A 25,043-nucleotide genomic window follows, 5' to 3' on the forward strand; every position below is an offset into this window, starting at 1 on the left:
TACTTACAGTTGTGGATGATGCATTTAATGATGCTTGTACTGCTCCTGATTCACTCCTCCGGCCTGCTAAGCCCGACAGATACTACAGGGTTCCGGACACACATAATCACTTTTATAAGGCTCCTTTTGCAGATCCTGAAACTATTTCACAGGGCCCCAAGGCTGTAGCAGCTACCTCTGCCAAAACCCACTCCCTCTGAAAGGGAATCTAGGGCCTTGGAGAGATGGGGTAAAAAGTTTATACTTCTGCTACTCTTCGCTAGGGCCTTAAACTGTCAATTCCACATGATTCAGTATCAGGAATTTATGTTAGATCAGTTATCTAAAAAACTGTCCTCGCCTGAACCTTTAGACCGAAAGTCTCTTCAGGAAATGGTACATAACATTCAGCAGGTCAGTAATCATTCCTTAAAATGCGGCTATGATGCACTGGAGGCCTCCTTTAGATCAGCTATGACTGGTACAGTGATCAGAAGGCATGCATGGTTAAAAGAGCAGTCCTTACCAGACCATGTAAAATCAAAGCTCCTAGATGCTCCCATGGATAAACACAATTTGTTTGGCTCTCCTGCACAACAAGTGCTGAAGAAGGTGGAAGAGAAAGCAAAATCTGTCCAGACAGTCAATGATTTCTTACAGGTCCAGCCTCCAAGGTTTAGTAGGAACTGGCCTTCCAAGAATTGGTCCTTTCCAGACACCAACAGAGCACAGAGAGGCAGGAATAGGCGCACAAGAGGCAGAGGTCAATCCAGAGGTGCCTACAGGGGACGTCAGTGGCAGCCTAACAACCAGCGAAGTACTGCTGCAGATCCAACCACTACCACTTCCACAGGACAATCACAGTGACGTGGCTCTGAAGCCGCCTACCAGGGAACAACTAGAAGCACCCTTAGGCGGAAAGCTAGCCTTATTTTCAGTAAACTGGCATTGCATTACAGGAGACAAATGGATTTTACAGACAATAGACAAAGGTTACAGGTTTCACTTCCATACTCTACCAAGGAAGAGAGGAATGCCAAACCTACCTCCAAATCAAAAGGCAAACGCTCTAGAACAAATAGACAACTTAAAAGGATGAGAGCTATAGAAAAGGTACCATCTATGGAACAAGGGCAAGGATTTTACTCCAGACTTTTCCTGGTGCCAAGAAAGGAAAATCAATGGAGACCTATTCTCGACCTGTCCGCTCTGAACACATACCTCATTGTCCCAAAATTCAAAATGCTGACTCTACAGCAGCTTCTTCCCATGCTGGGCAAGGAGTCTTGGCTGGTAACTCTAGATCTCAAGGAGGCATACCTGCACGTCCCCATAAGACCAAATTGCAGAAGATACCTCAGATTTCTTGCAGGATCAGAGCATTATCAATTCTCAGCATTGCCTTTTGGCTTATCTACTGCGCCCAGAGTATTCACGAAATGCCTGGCATCAGTAATTGCTCATTGCAGGCTTCAGGGAATTCAAATTTACCCTTACCTGGACGACTGCCTGTTACAAGCGGACAACAAGGCAAAATTAACAAAAGATTTGAAAAGGGTCATTCATCTACTGCAAGCCTTGGGATACACAGTCAATATAAAAAAGTCAAGGCTGTTACCATCCCAAAGGATAACTTTTTTGGGTGCACAACTGGACACATCAAATCAAATGGCATCCCTCACAGCAGAAAAACAGAAGCACCTTCCACTCTACTTCATGGCATTAACAACGCAGAACCAGCTTACAGCAAGGAAAGTCCTGCAAGCCCTGGGTTACATGGCATCCTGCGTAATATTGATCCCACATGCCAGACTGCATATGAGGAAGTTGCAATGGTACCTAAGGAATTTATGGTCTCAGCACAAGCACAGCCTAGAAACCCAAATTCCAATAATTCCATGCCTGAAGCAAGAATTCCGATGGTGGGCTCAGGCCTGTCAATTGAACAAAGGACTGCCCTTCCACAGCCCTCAACCAAGCCAGACTATCACCACAGACGCCTCAGACCTCGGTTGGGGGGCACACATGCTGGACAAGTGCATACAAGGCTTATGGACTCAAGACCAGCTAAACCTACACATAAACCAAAAAGAGATGCTGGCAGTAAAGCTGGCAATTCAGGCATTCAGACAGTTTCTCCAACAGGGTCGATTGCTGATAAGGACGGACAACACCACAGTTATGTGGTATATCAACAAACAGGGAGGCACACATTCATATCCTCTATGCCGGATGGCAATGGATCTCTGGAATGTGGCCCTAAGCCTCAACATACAGCTCAAGGCAATATTTGTGCCAGGAAAAGAAAATATACTAGCAGACATCTTAAGCAGAACTACCACGGATGCCCACGAATGGATGCTGCATCCAGACATCTTCAAATCCATCACAAGGAAATGGGGACTACCAGAAATAGACTTATTCGCATCCCACACAATCACCAATTGAAAAAATTCTGCACAAGGACATATCACCCACTTGCTTGGAAGGTGGACTCCCTATCTTTCATTTGGGAAAACCTGACAGCATATGCATTCCCACCTCTTCCTTTGATGCACAAGGTGCTATTGAAGATCAAAGAAGACCACCCAAGGATCATCCTGATAGCTCCAGACTGGCCGAGGCAGCATTGGTACCCACTACTGAGGAATATGTCTCGGGAACTCGCATGGCCTCTACCCCTGGTTCCTTTACTGCTGACACAGAACAACTTCAAAACCCTGCATCCGAACCTGAAAACACTGCAGCTAGCTGCTTGGAACATTGCATAAGACAAAATAATCCAGATTTATCTCAAAGGGTTAAAGACATTATCTTGGAAGCTCGCAGACCCTCAACAAGAAAAACTTACTCAGCGAAATGGAAAAGATATCTCATTTGGAGTGCAGCAAAAGGGCAAAATGTAGCACTGGTAAACATAGCTAACATCCTGGAATACTTAGCAGAGCTTTTCCACAATGGCCTGTCTTACTCTTCCATTAAGATTCATGCGTCAGCTATTTCAGCAGAATACAACATGGATCCTCCAGTCTTCTCTCATCCTCTACTCAGGCAGCTTCTGAGAGGAATTAAAATGTAAAGCCACCAAGGAAGCCACCATTGCCTACATGGGACTTGAACTTTGTGCTAGAAAAGTTGACACTTCCCCTTTTGAACCAGCAGCAACAGCAGAATTACAGTACTTATCATGGAAAACTGCTTTCCTGCTTGCAATCACTTCAGCAAGAAGGGTTTCTGAATTACAGGCATTAATGGCAGTGCAACCCTTCCTTATCTTCCATCAGGATAGAGTGTCCATGAGAACTAATCCTACCTTTATGCCAAAGGTGGTCTCCAGGGTATCTTTAAACCAAGCAATCCACCTACCTACATTCTTCCCCAACCCACAGAACAGGGGAGAAAGACTGCTGCATACCTTGGATGTGCATAGGCAATTGTGCTACTACCTGGACAGAACCAAGAACAATAGAAAAACTGACCAGCTTCTGGTAGCATATGCCACAGGAATGGAAGGAAAAGCAATTTCAAAACAATCTCAAAATGGATAGGAAATTGCATAAGATTTTGTTATTCTTATCATGGAAAGGCAACTCCAGAAAATATCAGACCTCACTCCACAAGGGCTACAGCCACTACTACAGCTTTTTTACGAGGAGTGGCTACAAAAGACATTTTAGAGGCTGCTACTTGGAGCTCCGTGCATACATTTGCCAAGCATTATAATCTACCCTTATACTCCAGATCCCGAGCAGGTTTTGCCACTGCTGTTTTGCAAGGGATCTTAACTACACCATAATCTTGTTAGTGCCTCCTCCCCCAGTTTGGCTATGGTATTCTACCCATTTGTTAGGACTGCAGATGCATCCTTGAAGGACATAGTACAGTTTTGTACCTACCATAAATGTAGATGTCCGAGAGGTATGCATCTGCAGTCAGGATTACCCACCCTCCTTCCCCTCTGTGGTACTCCTAGGGTATTTGCCCATCTTGTAGCTAGCTGGGGGAATCTATTATGGTGTATTTGTTTGTATATATGTATATACATGTTTATTTCTATTTGCTTTCTGTTTGGAAACATTTGCATTTATCCAAATTTAGCCTTCCTAGAGGGCATCTGGGGCAAGAAACACTGAGGAAAATGGCGTCGGCTGATGCCTTTATAACCGAAGAACTGCAGCTATGACGTCGGGTGAAGTGCGACACCAGCCGAGGCCAGACCCAGACTTTGGAATCCGGCCGACCGAAGGGCTGCCTGAGGCCAGGACAACCCATTTGTTAGGACTGCAGATGCATACCTCTCGGACATCTACATTTATGGTAGGTACAAAACTGTACTTTTCAATGAATGACAGTTTTCAAATGAATTGAAACAGCCAAAACCTTAAACGACCATATATATAACTCTGGGTGGAAAACCCACATAACAGTAATCATGAGTCCAGTATTGCCAGAGAATTAACACTTAAGTGTTAAAAATAGAGTTGTTAGTAAATTCAAAGGGCTGTGGCTGATTATCATCCTTGTCATCTGGTGTCCTTTGTGGCTTTAGAACTGGTATCTTATGAGTCATCCTTAGGCAAGGAAACTGGTAGTGCTGCTGAGCTGTATCTACATTGAAATCCCTGTCTTATTCTGTACTTGTGTTTTCTATACTCTGAGGGGTCGGATTGACTACCACTTCTAGCCTGTGTACATGACATGAGGGAGACCTATATTATGTAGTTTTTTGGAGTACGCACAAATAACTGAGACAATTTTCGGGAAGGTGCAAGTGCTATGCAAAATGATCTCACAGGCTTGCTACATGCATGCCTGATGTGACTTCAGAGGTGGAATAAATTCTGAGTCTGCACCTAGCATGAGAGACATCAGTGGGTTTTTTAATTCATCCTGTGGATTACTGGTTTCAGATTTTGTATTGGAATGTGATAACTAGGTGGATTGGTTCAAACACCCCTTTCTGCCATGACCCAGGCACAAGGCACAACCAAGACAGTGAATTTAATTCACAGTTATGTACTTCAGCTTATTGTTCTGCACAGCACACTGTCTCTAGACTGGTTATAGTGAGCTTCTGTTCACTTCTTTTAGGTGTGATTGCAAGGACAGTTAAAGAAATCATAGCCATGCTTTCTCCAGCCTTCCACACCTTCTCTGCATACCACTGAAGTTTGAATATGAGGAAACTTAACCAAAATAATGAGCACAGTGTCCCCAAGTCACCACACAGCTAGCAACCTTCTGTGTCGATCTCCGAGCAGGGTGGGTTTACATTAGGAGGGACCCAGGGCAAAGACCCTCTACTAAGCTTGTAACATAATCCACTTATTCAGGCAGGAATGATGGCCTCAGAAGCATTGAAGGTCTAATTGTTCTAAATGCATTTTGTCATATTTTTGAAGGCCAATGACTTTTTCCCCTGATACATTAATTTATGTATGTTGCTAATATACACACGCTGCCCCTGATAAGCCATGTATATACACACACACACACACCCTACATAGTAGCCTACGGGCAAGTTTGAGGAATGTCAGTTCACTTACAACATGTGTTTGTGGTGTTGGAGGAAACCAGATTACCTGGGTAAAACACACAGCGATAGGAAGGATATGCTGACTCAACACAAAAGGAGCCACAGCTAAGAACTCAACTTGAAAGATGAGCACTGTGAGATGCCAGGGCTACTGACTGTGCTACTGCACCAATAATCTTTTGCATTCCTGGCAAGACCACCAAAGACAGCCACATACTATGTGCAATACTGACTGATGTTTGACTATGACTGAAAGTGAAAGCAGTTTGTTGCTCTTGTATACACTTCAACATCCACCCACACTTGCACATAAGAAGCCATAGCAGTAATCATGCTTACATTGACTAAACATAAAACATTGTGTAACCCTGTTCCTGCCATACCAGATCACTGATTGTAAATCCAACAGCAAACGTTAAGTCATAGCACTTATCTTGTTAAAAGTAGTAGAGGAGCTGCTTAAAAATGACTGTTTAGTGCTGCTGCTTCTCTTTACCCTTGTAAATGCTATCAATAAATCCTCCTCCTCCTCCTCCTCATCCTCCTGCTAGCACACAGTGAGGGGCAAGTCCACAGTCACGTCACTGAAGAAGTCATAACTGCATGGATGGCGGTTACAGCACAATAGGCTCCCAAAGTGGCCAGAAGCACAACCTTTAGCTGTTGTTAATTTACATAAACTCTCTGATTTTGGCCAAGTACCTTGCAAATTTTTTGATTTACTGGTAAATCACTGAGGAGTATAGTCAGTTAATAATGACATGCTGTACATTTCCATCCTGCATATTCTTCACCTGTCTGTTAGCTTTGTTGGTAATTAAAATAATTTAAAAAATATCCATGATTTTTGGAATTTGTGATTCTTGAGCAAAGAAGTTGAGAACTGTGCCATCAAAAAAAAAAGTAAAAGATGCAGACTGAGAGGCCATATCCAAACAGTTGTTGTTTAAACTCCATGTGGTCTTGGTGTTGCTCATCTTTATTTTGCTTTCTTGCACATGACGAGCCTCTCCTGCAGTCAGCAATAGAGAGGTGGCTCCAGGAAGGGAAGCAGTGTTCAGTGATTTTTGGTGCTTTTCATCGGTGTATGAGGAGTGCTTTATTCTAAAACAAGCACTGAACTATGGAAGCAGAAATGATGGTGCTTCAAACACAGTAAAACAACAAACTATTTCCCTCCAATAATAGAGAGTCAGCCAAGGGGCTGTATTTCTGACTAATCAACAAAAAGCGAACAGATAGTAATTCTTGGGATGGCTGAGGGGTGAAACTGTCTGTCTTTGGATGGGGGAACCATGTATGGTAGCTCCAGTGCAATGCCTTCCACTGTACTTCACTCTTTGATTAAAGCCCCTTTGATGACCTAGCCTTTCTATTGCTAAAGCTAGAGGTGCATTGTTCTTGCTCTCATGCACATGCAGTTCTGCATACCCCTGCTACACTGGATAAAATGCCACACGTCGTTTGATATACGCAAGCATATTCCACTACCTTATCTGCCTCTACCTGTTTTAAAGGTCACTGCACCAATGGGTCAGGCCACATCCATCTTTTATCAATGAGCAAGCTGGCAGTGGGCTACTTGATCCTTTCTCCCACCACTAAATCTTTTAGTATCCTTGTTATTTATTGATCCAGGTTAATTGGGTTGTAGCCAGGGCTTTATCCTGCTGCACTTTGGAACTGGCAAAAGTACAACATATTTGATGCAATAAATAGGAAAGAATACCAATGTCCCTTATGTTATTAAATACACAGTTATCTAGTACCCCACTTTGAAATTCATAAATTTGATGTTCTCTTAGTTATTTTACCACTGTTTAGGATTTCCTGTTTCAGCAAGAACCCTTTGTTCCACTCATTGATGATGTTTTGTGCTTTATGGAATTTCCCAAATCACCAAGAACTTTTGTCGAAGTCATAAAGATCTATGCATATTCCACCACTTGACAGCAGGACGGCTTGGTGTGTCATAGCTTGTCTCATTGTCCTTCGAGTAGTTCACTATGTTAAGTAGAATGTTTTTCCTGCTAGGAATTTTGTATATCAACCTGAACTGTTTACCTCATTTAGAAAGCAGTGAATATATTCCCATATTGGCAAGAGCAGTGCTTGATTTTCTTAATGACTGCTCTCCTTTCAGTGGTGTGGAAATGTACTTCTAGCACCATTTGGTAATACTTCCCCACACATACAGATCTGCAGTATCTTCTTTACAAAAGCTTTGTGTGTTGTTTTGTTTGACACACACATACAGACGGAGACAGACAGACACACACACACACACACACACACACACACACACACACACACACACACACACACACACACACACACACACAACCCTCTGCAGGACTTTCTAGTTTGTCACGTTATATAAAAAAAAATCTGTCATTGCTGTCAACAATGTGTACTTTAACAGAAGCCACAGAATGAGCTCAGTCTCCTCTACGTAATTGCATCTAGAAAGTTTACCTGTCGGGGCTGTTTGACCACTTCTACTTTTATCAAACAGTCACTGAAGAATCCAGTGGGAATAAATCTGTTCTGTGTAGACAACTGATGTCAGATTTTGCTACATAGTAGTAGGCGTATGTATTGATTAGCCATGACCTGTCTCTGTGTGGTTGGGATAGAGCAGAGACAGCATGCTAATGTGTAGCTTGTTTCTTCCTTTTGGGTTCATTTTGGTTTAATTTTTTTCTGTTAAAGTTAGTCATTACCTCACTAGTAAAAACTTATTTTTGCACTGTTTAAAGGCTTTTTTAAGATTTGTAATTGTAGTTTTCAGGATTTAAAATTAAAAAAAAAAAAAAATAACCAGAAAACTGAGCTGTCATTATAGCTGCTGTTCAGACAATATCATTGGATGCTACCTGTAATGAAGGGTTTTAGACACAGATACTGTGAATGGTGGTGGCCACCAGTCATTCTTGAACTTGCTTTGTGATGAATTTGTATACTTCACCTGAACCTTTCAGTGGTTGCTTATTTTAATTATTTTATCTGCCAGGGTGGGTGATGAGCATAATTTTGAGGTGTGATATGGATGAAATATATAAAAAGTACAGTAACCTGCATCAAGCAGAACTTTTTAGAAGCCAACACAAGCTAAGCAAGTTACTTTACAAAATAAATCCGGTATTAGCTTTACTTTTGTTTTCTAAACACTTTTTTTAAGTGAGTGCTTGCAGACGTTTCCAGAGAGTGCTGTGACCATTGAAAATTCATGTAAACGGAAGACCATTGTTCTGTTCCCAGTTGTTTTAGATACTTACCTCTGGATATTTTTCCTTTGCAGATATTGACGTCCCATCTCCAGATGAGAAATCAGTAATAACGTATGTTTCAACTATTTATGAATCTTTCCCAAAAATACCCGAGGGGGCAGAGGGCATCAGCGCCATAGTGAGTGTTTTTCTTCCTTGTTTTGTAATGATTCTGCTTCAGTGACAGTGATGAAATGTGGTGCAGGAACACATTATGTGAAGTGTATAAAATGTACTGTTGTGAAAGCTCTTCAGGAGAATGTCCCTTTCTTACAAACTCTGTTCACTCTCTCACTTAATTGTTCCATGTTTGTGTCTTAAGTTTTGCTGAATATGTAATAAATCTTGCTTTTTCCATTTTTAGCTTTGCATACTGGAAAGTGCAACTTAACTATCTGAAATGAAAACTCCAGAAATCAAGCTAATGCAAAATAAATACTGCTGAATCCACACAGACTATGCTGATGTGAAACTTATCTGTGGGCTGCTTTTACAGTAGTAGTGGGATGCAGTTATTAATGCGCATCTTCCCAGCATATTTAGCAAAGCTAAACACTTCCATGTCCATTGTTGGCATGCAGGAACCTTCTTCTATTGTAGACAGTGGTGTCCTTATTGTGACCATCCTGGATTTCATTTGTTGTGCTGAAGTCTTTGGGCTGACAAATGTAGTGCTGGTCATAAAGTGTAAACTTTTGGGAGACCGGAAATAACTTGGAAACTACTTTGGGTGGGTGGTGCTCACAACAATACTATTTTTATTAAGGACAAGCCTGTGGTCTGTATAACCTGATGTGATGGAGTGTGGGGAATATAATGAGCTTGAGGTTTTGGAACGTATTGCTTTGTATAACCTTGAGATATTGTCTGTAACACCCATTTATATGTGGTTATTTGTTGCCTGGAAGCAAAGTAATATTGAAAAATAAAAATGCCGTCCTGGAGTAAAAAGGGAGGGGGAAAGAAACAGTATGCAGTCAATTGGATGATCTGTGTTGATATTTTCTTTTCCCTCCAGCGCCTGAAGTAGCTGATGGAATTCCTTCCTTCCCTTTGTATTGGTTTTGGCAGCTAGGTTACCAGACACATATACCCTCTTAATAAAAGACCTTTGAGGGGATGATGCCTTTTCTTGGAAGATAACTAAGCGATTGTAAATTCGTAACAATTACTACTACTGCTGCCCCTACTATTAATAATAAGAAGAAGCTGTCTTTGAGGTTTTTCTCCTTTTCACTACAATGAATATTCCTAACCCTAATATTCCTGGTTAACAAATTCAGTCAATAAGGGGCCTAATACATAAGCTCATTTGTCTCTTACACCCCTCAGTGTGTCTTTGTTGCTCTCACAGTTCTGACACAGCCTTTTGCATTTTGTATGCCTGCACATCATTATAAATGTCCATATAGCCATCAGCTTACTAAGTGAGACCTACATCATTACTACTATTACTGTGTTGGCATGAACCATGTTTTTAAACAGCTTTACTACATTATAATTTAAGACATATGCACACATACACTAATAGAAAAGAAAACAAACCATATCGATATTTTTTCATTTACGTACATTATACATTACATATGTGTTTTATTTTTTACAGTTATCATTCGGTCTAACATTACATAAGTTGTTCCATTCCTTTCTTCCCTTAAATCTCACTCCTCCTGCTTCTCCTCTTCCTCCTGGACATTATTCTGCATTATTTGTTACCACAATTTCTTCCCACAATTTCCAGTTATTTCTAGATAATTTTCTTGTTCCCTTTTTTAAAGATCCCACTTCCAGTACTTGTATCTCTTTTACAATGTTTAGTACTTCAAATACAGTTGGATTAGTTTTTGATTTCCTTTTTCTAGTAATTGCTTTTTTGTCAGCCAGTATGATTAAACTTAAGATCTCGCTCTGTCTTGGCAAGTCAGATCCCATGTCACAGCTCAAAGTGATAATTTCCTTAGTTAGTCATTTGTTCCCCAAACATTTATGGACCTTGCCGCATTCTTGGGAACCATACATATGTCCTCCCTTGTAATTTTTTTCCATTCCCTCTTCCCTATATTTTCTTACCTCCCCCGATTGATTCATATAGTTATACAATATTTGCTATGCCCTACTATAACTATACCTTAAAACTCTACCAGGGCAAGTCTTTTATTTAGGACCCCTCTATTCCTTTCTCGTTGCCTATAGTCTGATATCAATCCTTAGTAGGGAAGCCAGTCTCTAGCATGCAGTACAAATGTCTTCTTGGTCTCATCCCACTCTGTTACCTTTCCCTCTCTAGTTATTTGCTCCCAGTACCTTGGTTCCTTTGCCAGTTTTCAGTAAATGCCACCCCTTTCTTGCTTATTTTCTGTACCCCTACTTGCAGTTTCCCTTTCTGTTAATCTCCTTTCTGCATTCCCATGTTAACTTGGTTCCTAGAAAACTTTCTGCAACTTTCTGAATATAATAGTCTGCGTAGTTGTTATTCTCATTAAGGATTTGTATCCAAAATCCCACATTCTCCTTATTTCTTTAACTTCTGTCCTTGCTTTCATCATCCCTTTTCACTCTGAATTATAACCTTCTTCTTGTGTTATGTATATGAGCCTTAACTGTCCCTTCAAATCAGGTAATCCTAATCTATCTTGTTCTATTATCTTGACCCTTGTATTCTTCTGCCAAATGAAATTCTTCAACTCTCTATTAATTATTGTCCACAACTTCTCCTGTGGTTGATAAACATATGCCTGACCTGTATGTAAAACTAAAGGGACCAAAAACATTTTCACTGCTTGTCTGGGTCTGTGTCTCTCAAACCTTTCTGACTGAGATCACCTTACTCTAGGGCTCAGGAAATTTGCCCTTTTCCCTACTGTAGTTTGATCTCTGAGTCGGTATATATAATTAGCAGGGGAGTGTGGCTCCCTGCAAAAGCATTGTTTTTGTTGTATGCCGGTGTTTGGCTTTTGAATTTTTTTCCTAGGACTGAATTGTTGATCATATGATCTTGACCATATGGGATTCGACAGTTTGTCTGTTCAATCTTTTGACATAGACCCCTTGTGTCTTACTATCCATATCCATAAACAAGAAATTCCATTTTCTCAGTTTTTGTATCATCTTCGGATTAGTCTTTTCCCACACATTGTCGTGAAGCACAATGTTGAGAACTTCTGAAGGTGCACCAGTTTCTTAATACAGAAGTCCAGAAAAGTCGCTTGCCTGCATTCTTGATGTGGAGATAAGTAGAACATTCCTCCTTGTAGCCCCAGGTGTATATAAGAGAATCACCACAAGGACAGGCACTTGGAGGCTAGATTTAGCCCTGAACCTCAATAAGAGACAATTCTGTGTCCTCATGAATAGAATCCAGATAGCTGAATATCACATTTAGTGAACACTATTAAACATTTTTTTTTTTCTGTACAGAAACTCTCCTGTACCCCCTGTCCTATATACACTAACTCTACAGTTACATATTTTCACGTATTCCTGAAGGCAGTTTTCAGAGATACCGACTCCCTCAGTCAGGATTAACACAGCTATCCATCATACAGTTGTCAGGTTCCTGAATTTCATTAAGGTAAGTCTGGTGTTCAGCCAGCTCTCTAGAATTCTTCAGATGGAGAGATAACCCTCAGCTAGTGAAGACTAAAACCCAAACCAGTCCTCCACCTCTATTGTGGATCTTGGGAGTTGAGGAGTCACTGTCTGGCCTCCCATCCAGGGGAACATAGGAGTTGCATTCTAAGGTTTTTCTGCACCTCTCCATCTCTAGGTACTTAATTGGAGCCCTTGATCAACTAGACTAATACTAAGTCCTGGTCATCCTAAGCTGAGGTTTGTGTCTTATAGTATGGTCATCAAGCATTTATTTGTCTGTGGCAGCCTGAGACTTGCATGCAGGATTGCAGTATTAAAGAGTTAGGCCTTAAGCCCATGTCAACCCAAGCGTAGGTCTTTTTCTACACTGTTTCACATTCGGCTAGTATAAGAGCCATCACCGGTCCCCAGTTCTTTAATGCCTGATGCCTTTCCATCACATGATAGCTGTTGAAGAAGCTGATACCTGTGGCCTGCAAAGGTCTTGGTCTTCCATAACCTCCAGGGACATGGATGATCTTCATACCAGTGTCTTTGAGATGGACAGATAATGAGGCCACCCCACCCATCCACATCACCTCTAAATGGTCTCTCCTTTGGAAATGGCCTCAGGTTGATAAGGAGCAGTTTGTACTGGCCTATTGTCTCTTTTTGTCTCCTGAGAAATGCTTAGTTAAGTTTCTGGGGAAGAAGCTTGATAAGCCATGAGTTATCCCTTTGATGGAAACTGTTATTCAGGATGTCATTCTGATAGCTTGTAGGCACCCTGAGTCTATTCCTCTGGCCTAGAAGTCGTCTGATGTTCTTGATAGCCCACTGCAAGAGTGGGTAGATATCTCATTAACCCTTCCAGTACTGACTGACTTTAGCCTTCTATAATTATGCATCCTGGTTGTTAGACAAGTAAGAGCTTACAACAGGTGTGACAACAGCCACATTAGGGTTGAAGTTACCCAGCTATATGTTTCATCCATCTCGGCCTTTGGTACATATAGTGAGAAGAGTGGTTGGATACACTAGAGGACTTTCTAAAGTGTGATCTCAAGGAGAATCTATATAAAACCCTTCCTCTGGCCTTGAGTGAGATGCTGTGTGTGTGAGTTTAATGGTGACTATGCTGGGACTGCAGAATTAGTGGTGTGTGTAAGGAGGATGACATGACTGAGGTTCTCCTTCCTTAAGGGAAGCTCAGTAACAAGATCATGGATACTCACTTGTTCTTCAGGCAGTCTACTCAGGACCTATTGGATGACTTCCTGAAGAGCAAATGAAATCTCAGTGTATGAACTTCAATGAGCACCTCTTCATCTTCTAAGCCTGTTCAACCACAGAATACAAGGAGGCTGCCTTATTGTATGAGAAGAGCCTTTAATGTCACATATTGTTGTCCCATCTGGTGCTGGTTAAGTCACCCAGCCTGCAAACTTCTCTAGAGAGCTCGCAGCTGCCCTAACTTTCATCTGCAGCTGCCCACAGGAAGGTATCTAGGTTTGCCTAGACTTTGAAAACATTCACGAGGGACCAAGTGTTTAGAACTGGTCACCGTTGGACACATACTAGAGCTCACAGTCTCAATCCAGAATGGGATAACCAGTCCATGCTAGCAGAGCTGTTGGGACATGCCCAAACTTTTCTGCTAAAAAGAGTCATAGAAGCTGCTACAGCATGGAAGGAGAGTTAGGTTTTACAAATGATTGTTCCTGATCCCAAAGGAGATGGACAAGTTCTGTCCCATTCTGGGCTTTAATGACTTCAACTTCCTGATATAGTGCATCTGATTATGGATAGTCACTTTACAGAGGGGGTCATGCTAGTATTAGTGGACATGGTGAATATATTTTGACATATTAGTATATGGGGTCTAAACAGGAGACTGTTTTGGTTTGGGTGGGTATTGCTTCCGGTACAAAGTGTTGCCACTTGAGCTTTCCACATCACCTAGATTATTTACTTATGTGTTACCATGGTGTACAAAGCCCTGTAGGAAAAGGGCCCCCTTGTGTTTCCCTGCATGGGTGACTGTCTTTTGGGCAGCCTGGTATAGGCTTTCCCTGAAAGCAGCGCCTTCTTTAAGTGCTCTGTTGGATCAGTCCATAGAAATTATTAAAAATGGAAGTCGTCAACCCTAATCCCAACTCAGGAATTTTTTTTATTTGGGTGGTGGTAGATATACTCTAATTCTGGACATTTCTATTCCTACAGAGAGCATGAGGAATTGCATCTTTGGCCTTCTGACTGAAGAGAAAATTAAGGACCCAGGCCCAGACCTTACTGTGCCTTCCAGACATGTTGGTAGCCATGATCTTTATGGTACCTGGATTTTGCAGTGGACTGACATGTCAGTAACTTTATAGCTACTTTGCACCTGCAAATCTGCTGTTGCTATCACAGCTCTATGGCCAAGCCCTGGAGCTATGAACAAGCTCTACCAAAAGTCCAGTAGGTCTTGCCTTTCTGTAGCTGAATGAGTCACAGAGCTTAGTTATGCCGCTGCACTGGCAACCTGGGAAGGACATCTATACTTCTCTGAAGTGTGGTGTTCCTGGAGGGGGTGCGTATCAGTCATGCTTTACTTGGGGCAGTGTTCCTGGCTGTGAAATCTGTGGAGAAACAGCTGCTGGGTGTGTTCTTTTCATTTGGTTAGCCAGTCCATCAGATAGTACCTAAGTAAGCAATGGAGAACACGGTTAGTATTCCTTATGAGGGGAAGAAGGGTTTGATATTACTCCAGAAACAAGGGAACTGCCTTTTTCACTGGGTCACATCCATGTGGACATGCATGAGTTTGCAGACGCTCTGAGCTGGACTTCATACTCAGAAGATATGCCTGATCAGGGCCTTCCAGAAGTGAGATACTTAGGAGAGAAATTTGCTTGCCATATGGGAGAGCACCATCTTTCCCTTCTGTTGCTCAGTGCAGCAGGAAAAAGAGAAATATGCCGTCTCTGCCATGGCACAGGAGTTTCTTAGAACTATAGTAGTACAGAAAACTGTCCATGTCCTAGCCATGGATGTCCACATAATCCCTAGGGCATAACTCTGCTTCACCTCAGGGAATAACTTCGAATTCGGATCACATTATTCTACCAGACTTGTCAGCCATCTTCTCCATGGTGATTGAGGTTGCGAGGAAGTGGCCCACTCAGCAGGCAGGGTGAAAAAAAAGTTCTTATTTGAGTGCTGGAGTATTCCATATCTTCCTGGTCAGTTAACCTACAAGTGATTCTGACCTACTTCAAGCACCTTGTATGATCTTGCCTTAGTTATTCCACAATCAGGATACATGTGTTAGCTGTTTCTGCATACCTTGACTTTGCAGCTTATAAATGTGCGACCCAACGATAGCTGGCTATGTAGTTCACGCACATCTCCAGCCCCATTGAGGAAACTGTTCCCTTGTTGGGCATGAACTTCAGGATAGTCAGACTTATTTGTCCACCTTTTGAACCTATTAGTCCAGCAGCATTGAAGTTTTGTTACAAAACGTTTCTGGTGGCCGTCACTGCTGCATGTGACATCAGTGCTTTAGGTCTTGATGTGTAGGGAAGGAAGGTGTGTAGATTAATTCATAGCAGTGTAAACAAATCGACTGGCATCAAAGTTGAGATGAAGTCCTACAGAGTTTAGCACTTCTGCATCAAAGTGCAGAGGTATTTGTTTTGTCACAAAAGAACTGTGTTACTTTTGAACAGCATGATTTGTGAAGTTGCTAACTTCTCCATTGTTGTGTCACCACAGAATTAGTATATGTAAGTAGAGTGTTTGTAGGACACTTAGCAAAAGATGCTGGTTTAATTGTTTATTATGCTTTGTTTTGCTGTTTATCTGATTTCACTCTAGGGTTTCAAAGTGTTTGTTTGGGTTGATTTTGCAGCTTGCCCTTTTTTAATGGCTGTTGATATGAAGTTTTTGTATAACGTAGCTTCAGTGTGCGAGTTTTTGACTTAGTGGTGCAAATCCTTAAGGAATCATGTCTGTTCATTCACAATAACCTCAGGGGGTATCCAGCAATTCCTTTTAAAGATGGCTTTATAGATTCCGTAAACCACTTGGGTAATATCCCAGTTTTCTTTACAGTGCCAGAAACCAAGTACAGGGGACCCTCACGCCCTATATGTGCATTGGAAGTTGAAATATAAGGTAGAGAGGATGTCCAGATTTTAGAAGACAGTCCAGTTGATCATCTCCTTTGTTCCAGTGAAGAAAGGAATTGCAGTTGCTAACCAGAAAATTTCTTAGTGCATTGTCAACTACATTTATTTATTTATTTATTTTTGCCATCAGTCAGCCAGCTGCTAATTGGCAAGTATTGCAGTCATATCCCTGTCTGACAGAGAAGTAGACATCAGTGCTGCTTGGTTGTAGCCACTTGATCCTCAGTAAATGCCATCACCAAGTGTTATCTAAACTGCAGACTACCTGTGGAAGGTCAGTTCTCCAGGAGTCGGACAACTAAATTCTAGGTTAAGGTGATCTTCTAGAGATACTTCCACATCGCTGCAGTGTTTGGAGATTCATTTCAGCTGAGGACTCATCAAGGATGCTCCTCATTTTTAAGCATAGAAGGCAGTCTTGTTGCTCTATGATTTGGTTAACTTGAGTTCCCTCCTTTAGTGGTCATTGTAGGTTCCTGTAGGTTGAGCAGTCCTCTGGCAGCAGTGGCTATGACTGTTGCTTGTTTAATAGTGTAGTGTTGGACGTGCATTTTTATTTTTTCTAGGGGCTGTGGGGACTAGCAAGTGTACCTCTCAAATGTCCAGATTTTTGCCTCATATTTTTGGTCTGTTCCTCATAAAGTTTATGGTTTTCTGGTAAATCTTTAAGGGTTTATCTGAATAAAAGACATTTGAGTTTCAGTCTTTATAGCCTTCAGAAAATGCATGTTAATGCAAAACATGTCCCTATTTTTGGGCCATTGTCCTACATTGTTTTTGGATTTGTTCAGATTTCTTGCACTAAGATGTTGAGAGGTATGCTGGTGGGCACAAAAGACAAGTGTGATTATACTCCTGCGTATACCACAAGTACCTACAACAGACTTATGTAATACAAGCAAGTTAGCTAACGACTAAAAGACGTTTTAAAGTTATAACAGAATTAAAATTTGAAATGACAACCAGTAAGCAAATTACAAGGAAATCATTTCACTATAAAGAAAAAATGTAGTAGAGTTATCTGGCTAAGATATGCTTATCCTGCAGTTTATCTATCTACACCACATAAACAAGTCCACTCCCTGTATGTGCATTACATCACAGTGTGACTTGGCTAGGTACACAGGTATCAAAGTGCTGAATTCTAATTGGTGAAATGCTGCTCATACAAGGAAACATCAAGGAAGGGCCTCTAACAGATCAGCCAATATGATAAGAACATATCTGTTTTTTTTTCTTATTGTCCTCACTTTTTAAGCCAGGGTGTACAGTGATGTTAGTTGTACATATTGCTGTCCATATGTAGCTCTGATGTCTCCCCAAGCTTGTATAACAATGTATAAAGAACAACTGCCATATATAAGTTTTTTTTCTCACTACAAAGTGCATTTCTTTTCATTCAGTCCTATCTTGAGTGCCACCATACAAGGAAAACCGCATTTGAAGTTAGGTACTGGCAGTCAGTCTTTTTATGTGTAATGTATCAAGTCACAGACAGGTAGCTGTGGTACATCAGCTAGAAAATAAATCTGACTTGGAAATGTAGATGTCTTTCCTTAGTCACTTGTTGCATTATTCCTTATTATAAGGATATCCTGCTGAGGATAGCTGAACAGTTAGCCAGCATACCAAAGCTTGGGCCCATCCGTATGACATTCATTAGACATATGTCCTACAGTTGAAGCATAAGGTGCATAAGTAACGTACGAGTGCAAAACCCTCAGAACTACTTTGCTGCCAGTCTGAATCTAGTGCTTTGAATTTGGTCTGAAGGTCATATGTCTAATACTGTTCACCAAGCATGGGAAAGATTCGTTCTCTGTTGGGAACTGTTCCTTTTTCTTTTAGCTTGTTTCATTGTAGATACATGTCATCTAGAAAGGGAAAATGTGAATGAGTGAGGCAGATTCCCCATAAGGATAGACACAGTTGAGTGCCTGTTTTGTTTAGATGCATTGCATGACTACAAAGAGTGTTCTATTTGCCAGGCCTTCAATCCGAAGACCCCTGCAGCCATTTTTCCTCTCTTTCGGTCTACCTGGAAAAAACAATGCCTTAAACTCCTCGCTTAAGGAGTCATGGGTTTGGAATCACTTTGATGTATAGCTGACTTTGAAAAAGAAGTAAAAAAATTTAAAAATGGTCTGCTGTCCAGCCTCTGCTGGACGTCTCTGTTGTATCAGATGAAGAGACAAAAGAGAGCCTGTTGGAGGCCAGTACAGAGCTTTCAGCTTGGATGTCCCCTGAGCCTGAGTTCTCATCCTTCAAGGATGAGAAGGGATAACCAGCGGTTATCATTTCTGAAGGACCTAGGGGGATTCTTCATATTTTAGTGAGGGAAGAAATCCCAGGTTCTTTCTCAGTAGTACTTCAGGGTTCAGGACCTCTGAGGTTTGTAAGGGTGGACATCCCTGTAAAAAAGAAATGGAAAACAAGACATGTTACTCCTATTGCTAAGGACCCCCAAAAGGAGTGATAAGATTTTACCCAAGGTCTTTTTAAAGATCTCATGGCTTTGAAAACTCCTCAGGTGTTAGTCCCTTCTTCTGTAGGGATTTTTTCTACTTCTACTCCTTCAAAGAGGACTAGGGAGATAACTTCTGGGGATGAGTCTTTAGCTTATTTTTCTTAGATTCATCTGCCTCTTGCTTTGGGTTCTGTTGAGGGCACTGTTTTCCCCTAATTCCCTCGTAGAAGAAATTTCTTTTGGAGATGCTATTAAAGTGATGGAACATTTTAAATGGGAAAATTCTCAGATGTCTGAGGTACAAAAAAGATATGATCTCCTCCAGATGGATTCCCCCAGAGCCTCCTGTTCTTGAGGCTCTATTGAACATCTTCACATCTTCCCCTCAGACCCCTAAATCTCAGCCTCCTTCTGCTAAAAAGCTGGGCAGATTTTATAAGGTTCTTGAGGCTCTTGCGTTTCTTTAGAAGAACCCTTCATCAGACCCTTCTATCATTTTCCTCTCGACTAACAAGCACCCTAAGCTGCTTGCTCTTTCAAAACTCTTGCCACCTGACAAAGGTAGCAAAGCTATGGACACACATGGCAAAGGTGTATACCTCTGCTATATTGGCTTTTAGGGCCATTAGTTATCAGATATGTGATTGGGTATGTGCTTTTCCTTCTTTCCAGACTGGGGGATGTTTTATCTGGCAATGCACGGGTCTGATAATAAGACTTCATCTCTTCCTTTTCTCAGTTGTGCTTCTAAAGTAGACACATTCAATTAAGTGTAGCTGTGATACTGCTGATGCTTCATCTAAGGCAGGTACGTCAGGGTCAGTCAGTAGATGGTATTCCTGGCCTCAGATGCAAACCCTTCCAGAGGATGTGAAGGCAAAATTATTAGATTCTCCTCTGGATACCACTCTGTTGCTAAAGATCTCTTTAGAGCACTGCAGGACAAGTACAAGGATAACGTCATGCAAGATCTTAAACAGATTTTTCTTTCCCCATTTCTAAGTATCAAAGGAACTATCCCACTAAAGCAAGTCCCTTTGTATGTAAACCTTCAAAACAACATTTAAAATGTTTTTTAATGGAAAATCAAATCATGATTGTAAGGGGCAAAAATCTTCCTTTCAGGACATGCCTGCTTCCATTTGACTGTCCTCATTTTCCTCTTGACTAGATTCCTCTTCCTCAAAAGATTGTCTCTGTCATTTCCAATCTGGCTGAAAATCACAACAGTCAGAGTTCTATCTAATTCACAACTGCTACCATATGGTATCGAAGTCCCTTCCTCCCTTCTCAGGTATTCCCCAACCTCCTCTTTGCCATTTGCCCCATTTTCCACCTCTTCTTCAGGACCTGTTAGGTCAAGGTACTGTTTATCCAGTGCCTCTTTGTCAAAGAGGCAATAGTTTCTACTGCTGGATGATGATTCTTTCCAGGAAGAAGGGTTCTTGGAGCTCCATGCCAGACCTCTCCTTTCTCAACACTTTTTTGAAAGTTCCCGTTTTCAAACTGTTTACTCTTTAGTCTCTATCCCCTGTCCTCCTACCTCAGACCTTTCTGGTTTCTCTGGATCTGAAGGATGCCTGTCTATATATTCCTGTTCACCATCTCTCTTCAGCAAGTTTTTCCGGTTCTTTGTGGCTTCCTTACATTATCATTTCTGTGCTGCTTACATTATCAGATGTTCTTCGTGTTTCACTGTTGCAGTCATCACATTTCGGTTATCCCTGCCAGGGTAGCCCAAAGTCGGCCTGAATACCAGAGGCTTAGTATTTTTGCGTCGGTTACCATCGGTCCAGGACTGATGTCAGGTTGTCAGTATAAAATAAGGCAGCCGACACCATTACATCAGTCTTTCTTGCTGAGGAGACCGAAGCAGTTCGTACGAGTTCTGGTCAGCCACTACCTAAGTTTTCATTTTCTGAACTGAAGTTGAAGTCTTCTAAAGCTAAGTACCCTGTTGGGGATCTTTTTTCTTGCTCTAACCAATGTCAGAGTAAGTTAACAATTGTCTCGCCTGTGGAAAGCAAATACCACACCGAGGCTCATTCTTACTGTGTCACTTGCTTAGGCCCAGACCACGACGTCCCCCGCTGTCACTTTTGTGCTTTGTTCAATGCCAGAACTATATGTTGTCGGGCCCTTATTATAGCTAGATATTTTTGCTCTCAGTCCTCCAATTCCAATATGGCTTCGGTAAGCCATCCGACAGCAGATCTTCCGAAAAAACATAAGGATAAAGACAGAGACAGCACAGGTCCAAACCTACTGACGATGCTTCCGTTAAGCTAGTCATCAGTTCTTTAGTCCTCAGTGAGGTGTTTTCGCAGCCCCTGATGCCCACTTCTTTGGATTCGCAGGCCGCTACCGAGACCCTTTCGGAGTCTGGTATTCCACGAGAATCTTCATCAACTAAGGATCCTGCGGATGTCTCTACCTTGGATGAGTCCAGAGCTGCTGAGCAGGCACCAGCTTCCGAGGAAGTACTTTGCACTACCAATACTCTACACAGACTGATGACTTCTTTTGCGTCTACCATTCTTTCAAAAACTACCGAGTTTCTAAGGTCCAGGGTACGAACCACACCCAAGAAACCGAGAGATTTGTCCCCAGTAGTTTTATGTGAACAGGAGTCCGATGAGACTGATGCATCTGAATATGAAGACATTCAACCCCTCTCTGCTTATGAGGATTCTGATGCAGAGGAATCCATTCCTTCAGCCTCTCCACCCTAGGACTTTTTCTTTGGGGAAACTCTACATACTTTAAGGGAGCATTTCCAGTGGGAATGTCAGGACTACCCTCAGTCTAAAAAGAGATTCAGGGAATTCTTAGATCTTCCACAGCACAGACTTCTGGCCATTCCTCCTGTTCTGGATGTAGTGGATGATGTTTTTATAGAATTTAGCTTGACTCCTGACACCCTCCCCCCTGCTCCCAGGAAACCTGACAGGTACTATAGAGTCAGACTCTCACAAATTTCTTTTCAAAAATCCTACTGCTGACCCCGAGGTTATTTCTCAAGGGCCTAAAGGAATTAAAGTAACTTCTGCTAAGAATCCCACCCCCTCAGATAGGGATTCCTGAGCATTAGACAGATGGGGTAAAACAGTATACACCTCTTCTGCTCTTGCTATTAGAGCACTAAATTGTCAGTTCCATATGTTAAAATTTCAGCAACATACCATGGAACTCCTCAAACAAAAAATATCTTCTTTTCCTGCTTGTGCAGAAAATAGTTACAAGAGTTAATGCATTCTGCAAGTCAAATAATTAAGAACACCTTAGAATGTGGTTTTGATGCCCTAGAAGCATCTTGCAGGGCAGCAGTCACTGGTTCTGTCCTTAGAAGGCATGCTTGGCTTAAGGAACAGCCCTTGCCAGACCATGTCAAGTCCAAATTATTGGATGCACCCTTGCACAAAAGCAACTTACTTGGCACCAAGGCAGAGGAGGTTTTAAAAGAGATGGAAGAAAACACTAAATCTATGCAGACAGTTAAGGACTTTCTCCAGGTCCAGCCACCCAGGTGCAGTAGGCATTGCCCCTCCAAGCACTGGTCCTTTCCTGCCCCTCCAGGTCAGCTCAGCCCAGACCCTGAGGAAGCAAGCCCCAGACAGCAAGCCCAGGGAATGCAGAGAGAAAGCAATGGAGTTCCTCTTCTTCAAAACCAGGGAGTGCTAAGCCACCCCCTCATGGTAAGAACTCATAATGACTTTCCACTTCCACCCCCTTCCTCTGCCCACCTGCACTTACCCCTAGGAGGAAAACTCTCCTTCCACGCCAGCATCTGGGCCACCGTTACCGACCACTGGGTCCTCAACATAGTGTTCCAGGGATACAAATTTTTATTTCCACACTCTACCAACCCCAAAAGGGGTTCCCAGATCTTCCCGCAAACCAATGGGCAGAGGCCAAGAAGCTGGTCCTTTCCCTGCTGTCTATGAGGGCAATAGAGCATGTTCCTGCAGAACAGATAGGGCAAGGTTTCTACTCCAGACACTTCCTGGTACCCAGAAAAGAGGGCACCTGGCACCCCATCTTTGATCTATCCATTCTAAACACCTTTCTGGTGATACCAAAATTCAAAATGCTCACCCTCCAGCAACTACTATCTATGCTCTCCAAGGATGCTTGGTTAGCCACCCTAGACCTAAAAGAGGCCTACCTACACATCCCATACACATCCCAATCAGGGAATCATGCAGGAAATATCTACGTTTCAAGGCAGAATCACTGCACTTTCAGTTCTCTGTGCTTCCCTTTGGCTTATCCACTGCTCCTAGAGTTTTCACAAAATGTCTTGCTCCCGCCATTGCCTTCTGCAGACAAAGAAATATTCAAATTTACCCATACTTAGATGACTGCCTAAATCAGGCAGACAGGAAAAAGATGCTCAAGCACCTGGCCTTTGTAAAGGATCTACTCACCTCCCTAGGGTATACTATCAACAAAAAGAAATCCAAACTAGTACCAACCCAAAAGATTATATTCCTGGGAACACCTGGACACAGCATCCCAGATGGCATTCCTTACACCAGAAAAGCAAACCTACCTGACAGCCTGTTTCTCTCAACTAGCCACCAGACCCTAGTTATCCGCAAGGAAAATCCTGCAAGCTCAGGGGTTCATGGCTTCTTGCATTCTACTCATTCCATATGCCAGACTGCATATGAGAAAACTACAATGTTACCTAAAAAGCCTTTGGTGTCAACACTCTCAAGACCTGGAAACTCTTATACCAATGATACCTTATTTAAGGAAAGATTTTCTTTGGTGGGCAGCAGCATGCTACCACAACAAGGGACTACCTTTCTCATAACCCCACGCCACCCAGACCCTCACCACAGATGCATCAGACTATGGCTGGGGTGCACACCAGGATGGCAGGTGCATATAGGGCTAATGGAGCCCACATCATGCACATCTGCACATCAACCAAAAAGAGATATTAGCTGTTCAGCACACACTGACAGCTTTCAGAACCCTACTCTGCCGGGGGTTCTACTGATCAAAACAGACAAACACCACTGTGATGTGGTATATCAACAAGCAGGGAGGGACTCACTCTTACTCTCTGTGCAGGCTCGCCATGACCCTGGCCTCAGCCATGCAACTACACCTGTTAGAATTCCTACCAGGCTCTCTAAACTCTCTGGCAGACAACTTAAGCAGAACTCTTCTGGACCCATGAGTGGCAGCTAGACCAAGGAACCTTCACCCCTGTAACTCAGAAATGGGGCACTCCGAAGGTCGACCTCTCTGCCTCCCACTCCAACCATCAGCTCAGCAAGTTCTGCATCAGGGAACCTCACTGCAAGGCCTGGAAAGTGGATGGATCTATCCTTTCAATGGGTCAATCTCTGTCTATGCTTTTCCTCTTCTACCAGTCATTACAAGGGTACCACTCAAAATAAGGGAGGAAAAACAGAGGACAATCCTTATTGCCCCGGACTGGCCACGCCAGCACTGGTACCCACTGCTGCGCAGCCTTTCACCTCTGCCACCATGGCATCTCCCTCAGATCCCAACACTCCTGACTCAGAGGGAAAGAGAATTCATGCATCCCCAATTGCAGACCCTCAGTCTGGCAGCTGGCTTATTCTCTGACCACTGTACAAGCTGCCAATCTCAGCAAACAAGTTCTAGATATTATACATGAGACCAGATGCCCTAGCACTAGAAGGTTTTATGCTGACAAATGGAAAAGGTTTTGCACCTGGATCCAGGCTAAGGGAGCCAGGACGGCACAGCCCTCCCTACCTCTCATTCTGGATTACCTTGCTGAACTACTACACAGGGGTTCTCTCCTTTTTCTCTCTCAAAATTCATGCCTCTGCTATCTCTGCTCATTTCAGCACGGAGCCACCTCTTTTCTCACACCGTTTCATCAAACAGTTTTTAAGAGGGGCTAGTCACCCAGAAGAGCACCTACCCCAGCTTGGGACCTAAACTTTGTGTTGGAAAAGCTCACCCTGCCCCCATTTTGAACCAGCAGCTTCAGCAGAGTTAAAGTTTCTCTTATGGAAGACAGCCTTGCTTCTGGCCAT

General features: G+C 42.5%; 1 protein-coding gene across 1 annotated transcript in view; it reads left to right on the forward strand.

The window, feature by feature from the left end:
- The window catches only part of LOC122792184 (microtubule-actin cross-linking factor 1-like), a gene marked incomplete in the record, with an annotated part of 3,579,694 nt that overhangs the window by 1,123,579 nt on the left and 2,431,072 nt on the right, over nucleotides 1-25,043 (forward strand). The window contains 1 exon segment of the mRNA XM_044059907.1: nucleotides 8,817-8,923. Within this exon segment, the coding sequence (XP_043915842.1) occupies nucleotides 8,817-8,923 (107 nt within the window).

This window comes from Protopterus annectens, chromosome 1.part2 (genome assembly GCF_019279795.1).
Source record: "Protopterus annectens isolate FY-2018-M chromosome 1.part2, PAN1.0, whole genome shotgun sequence".
Classification (NCBI taxonomy): Eukaryota; Metazoa; Chordata; order Ceratodontiformes; family Protopteridae; genus Protopterus; species Protopterus annectens.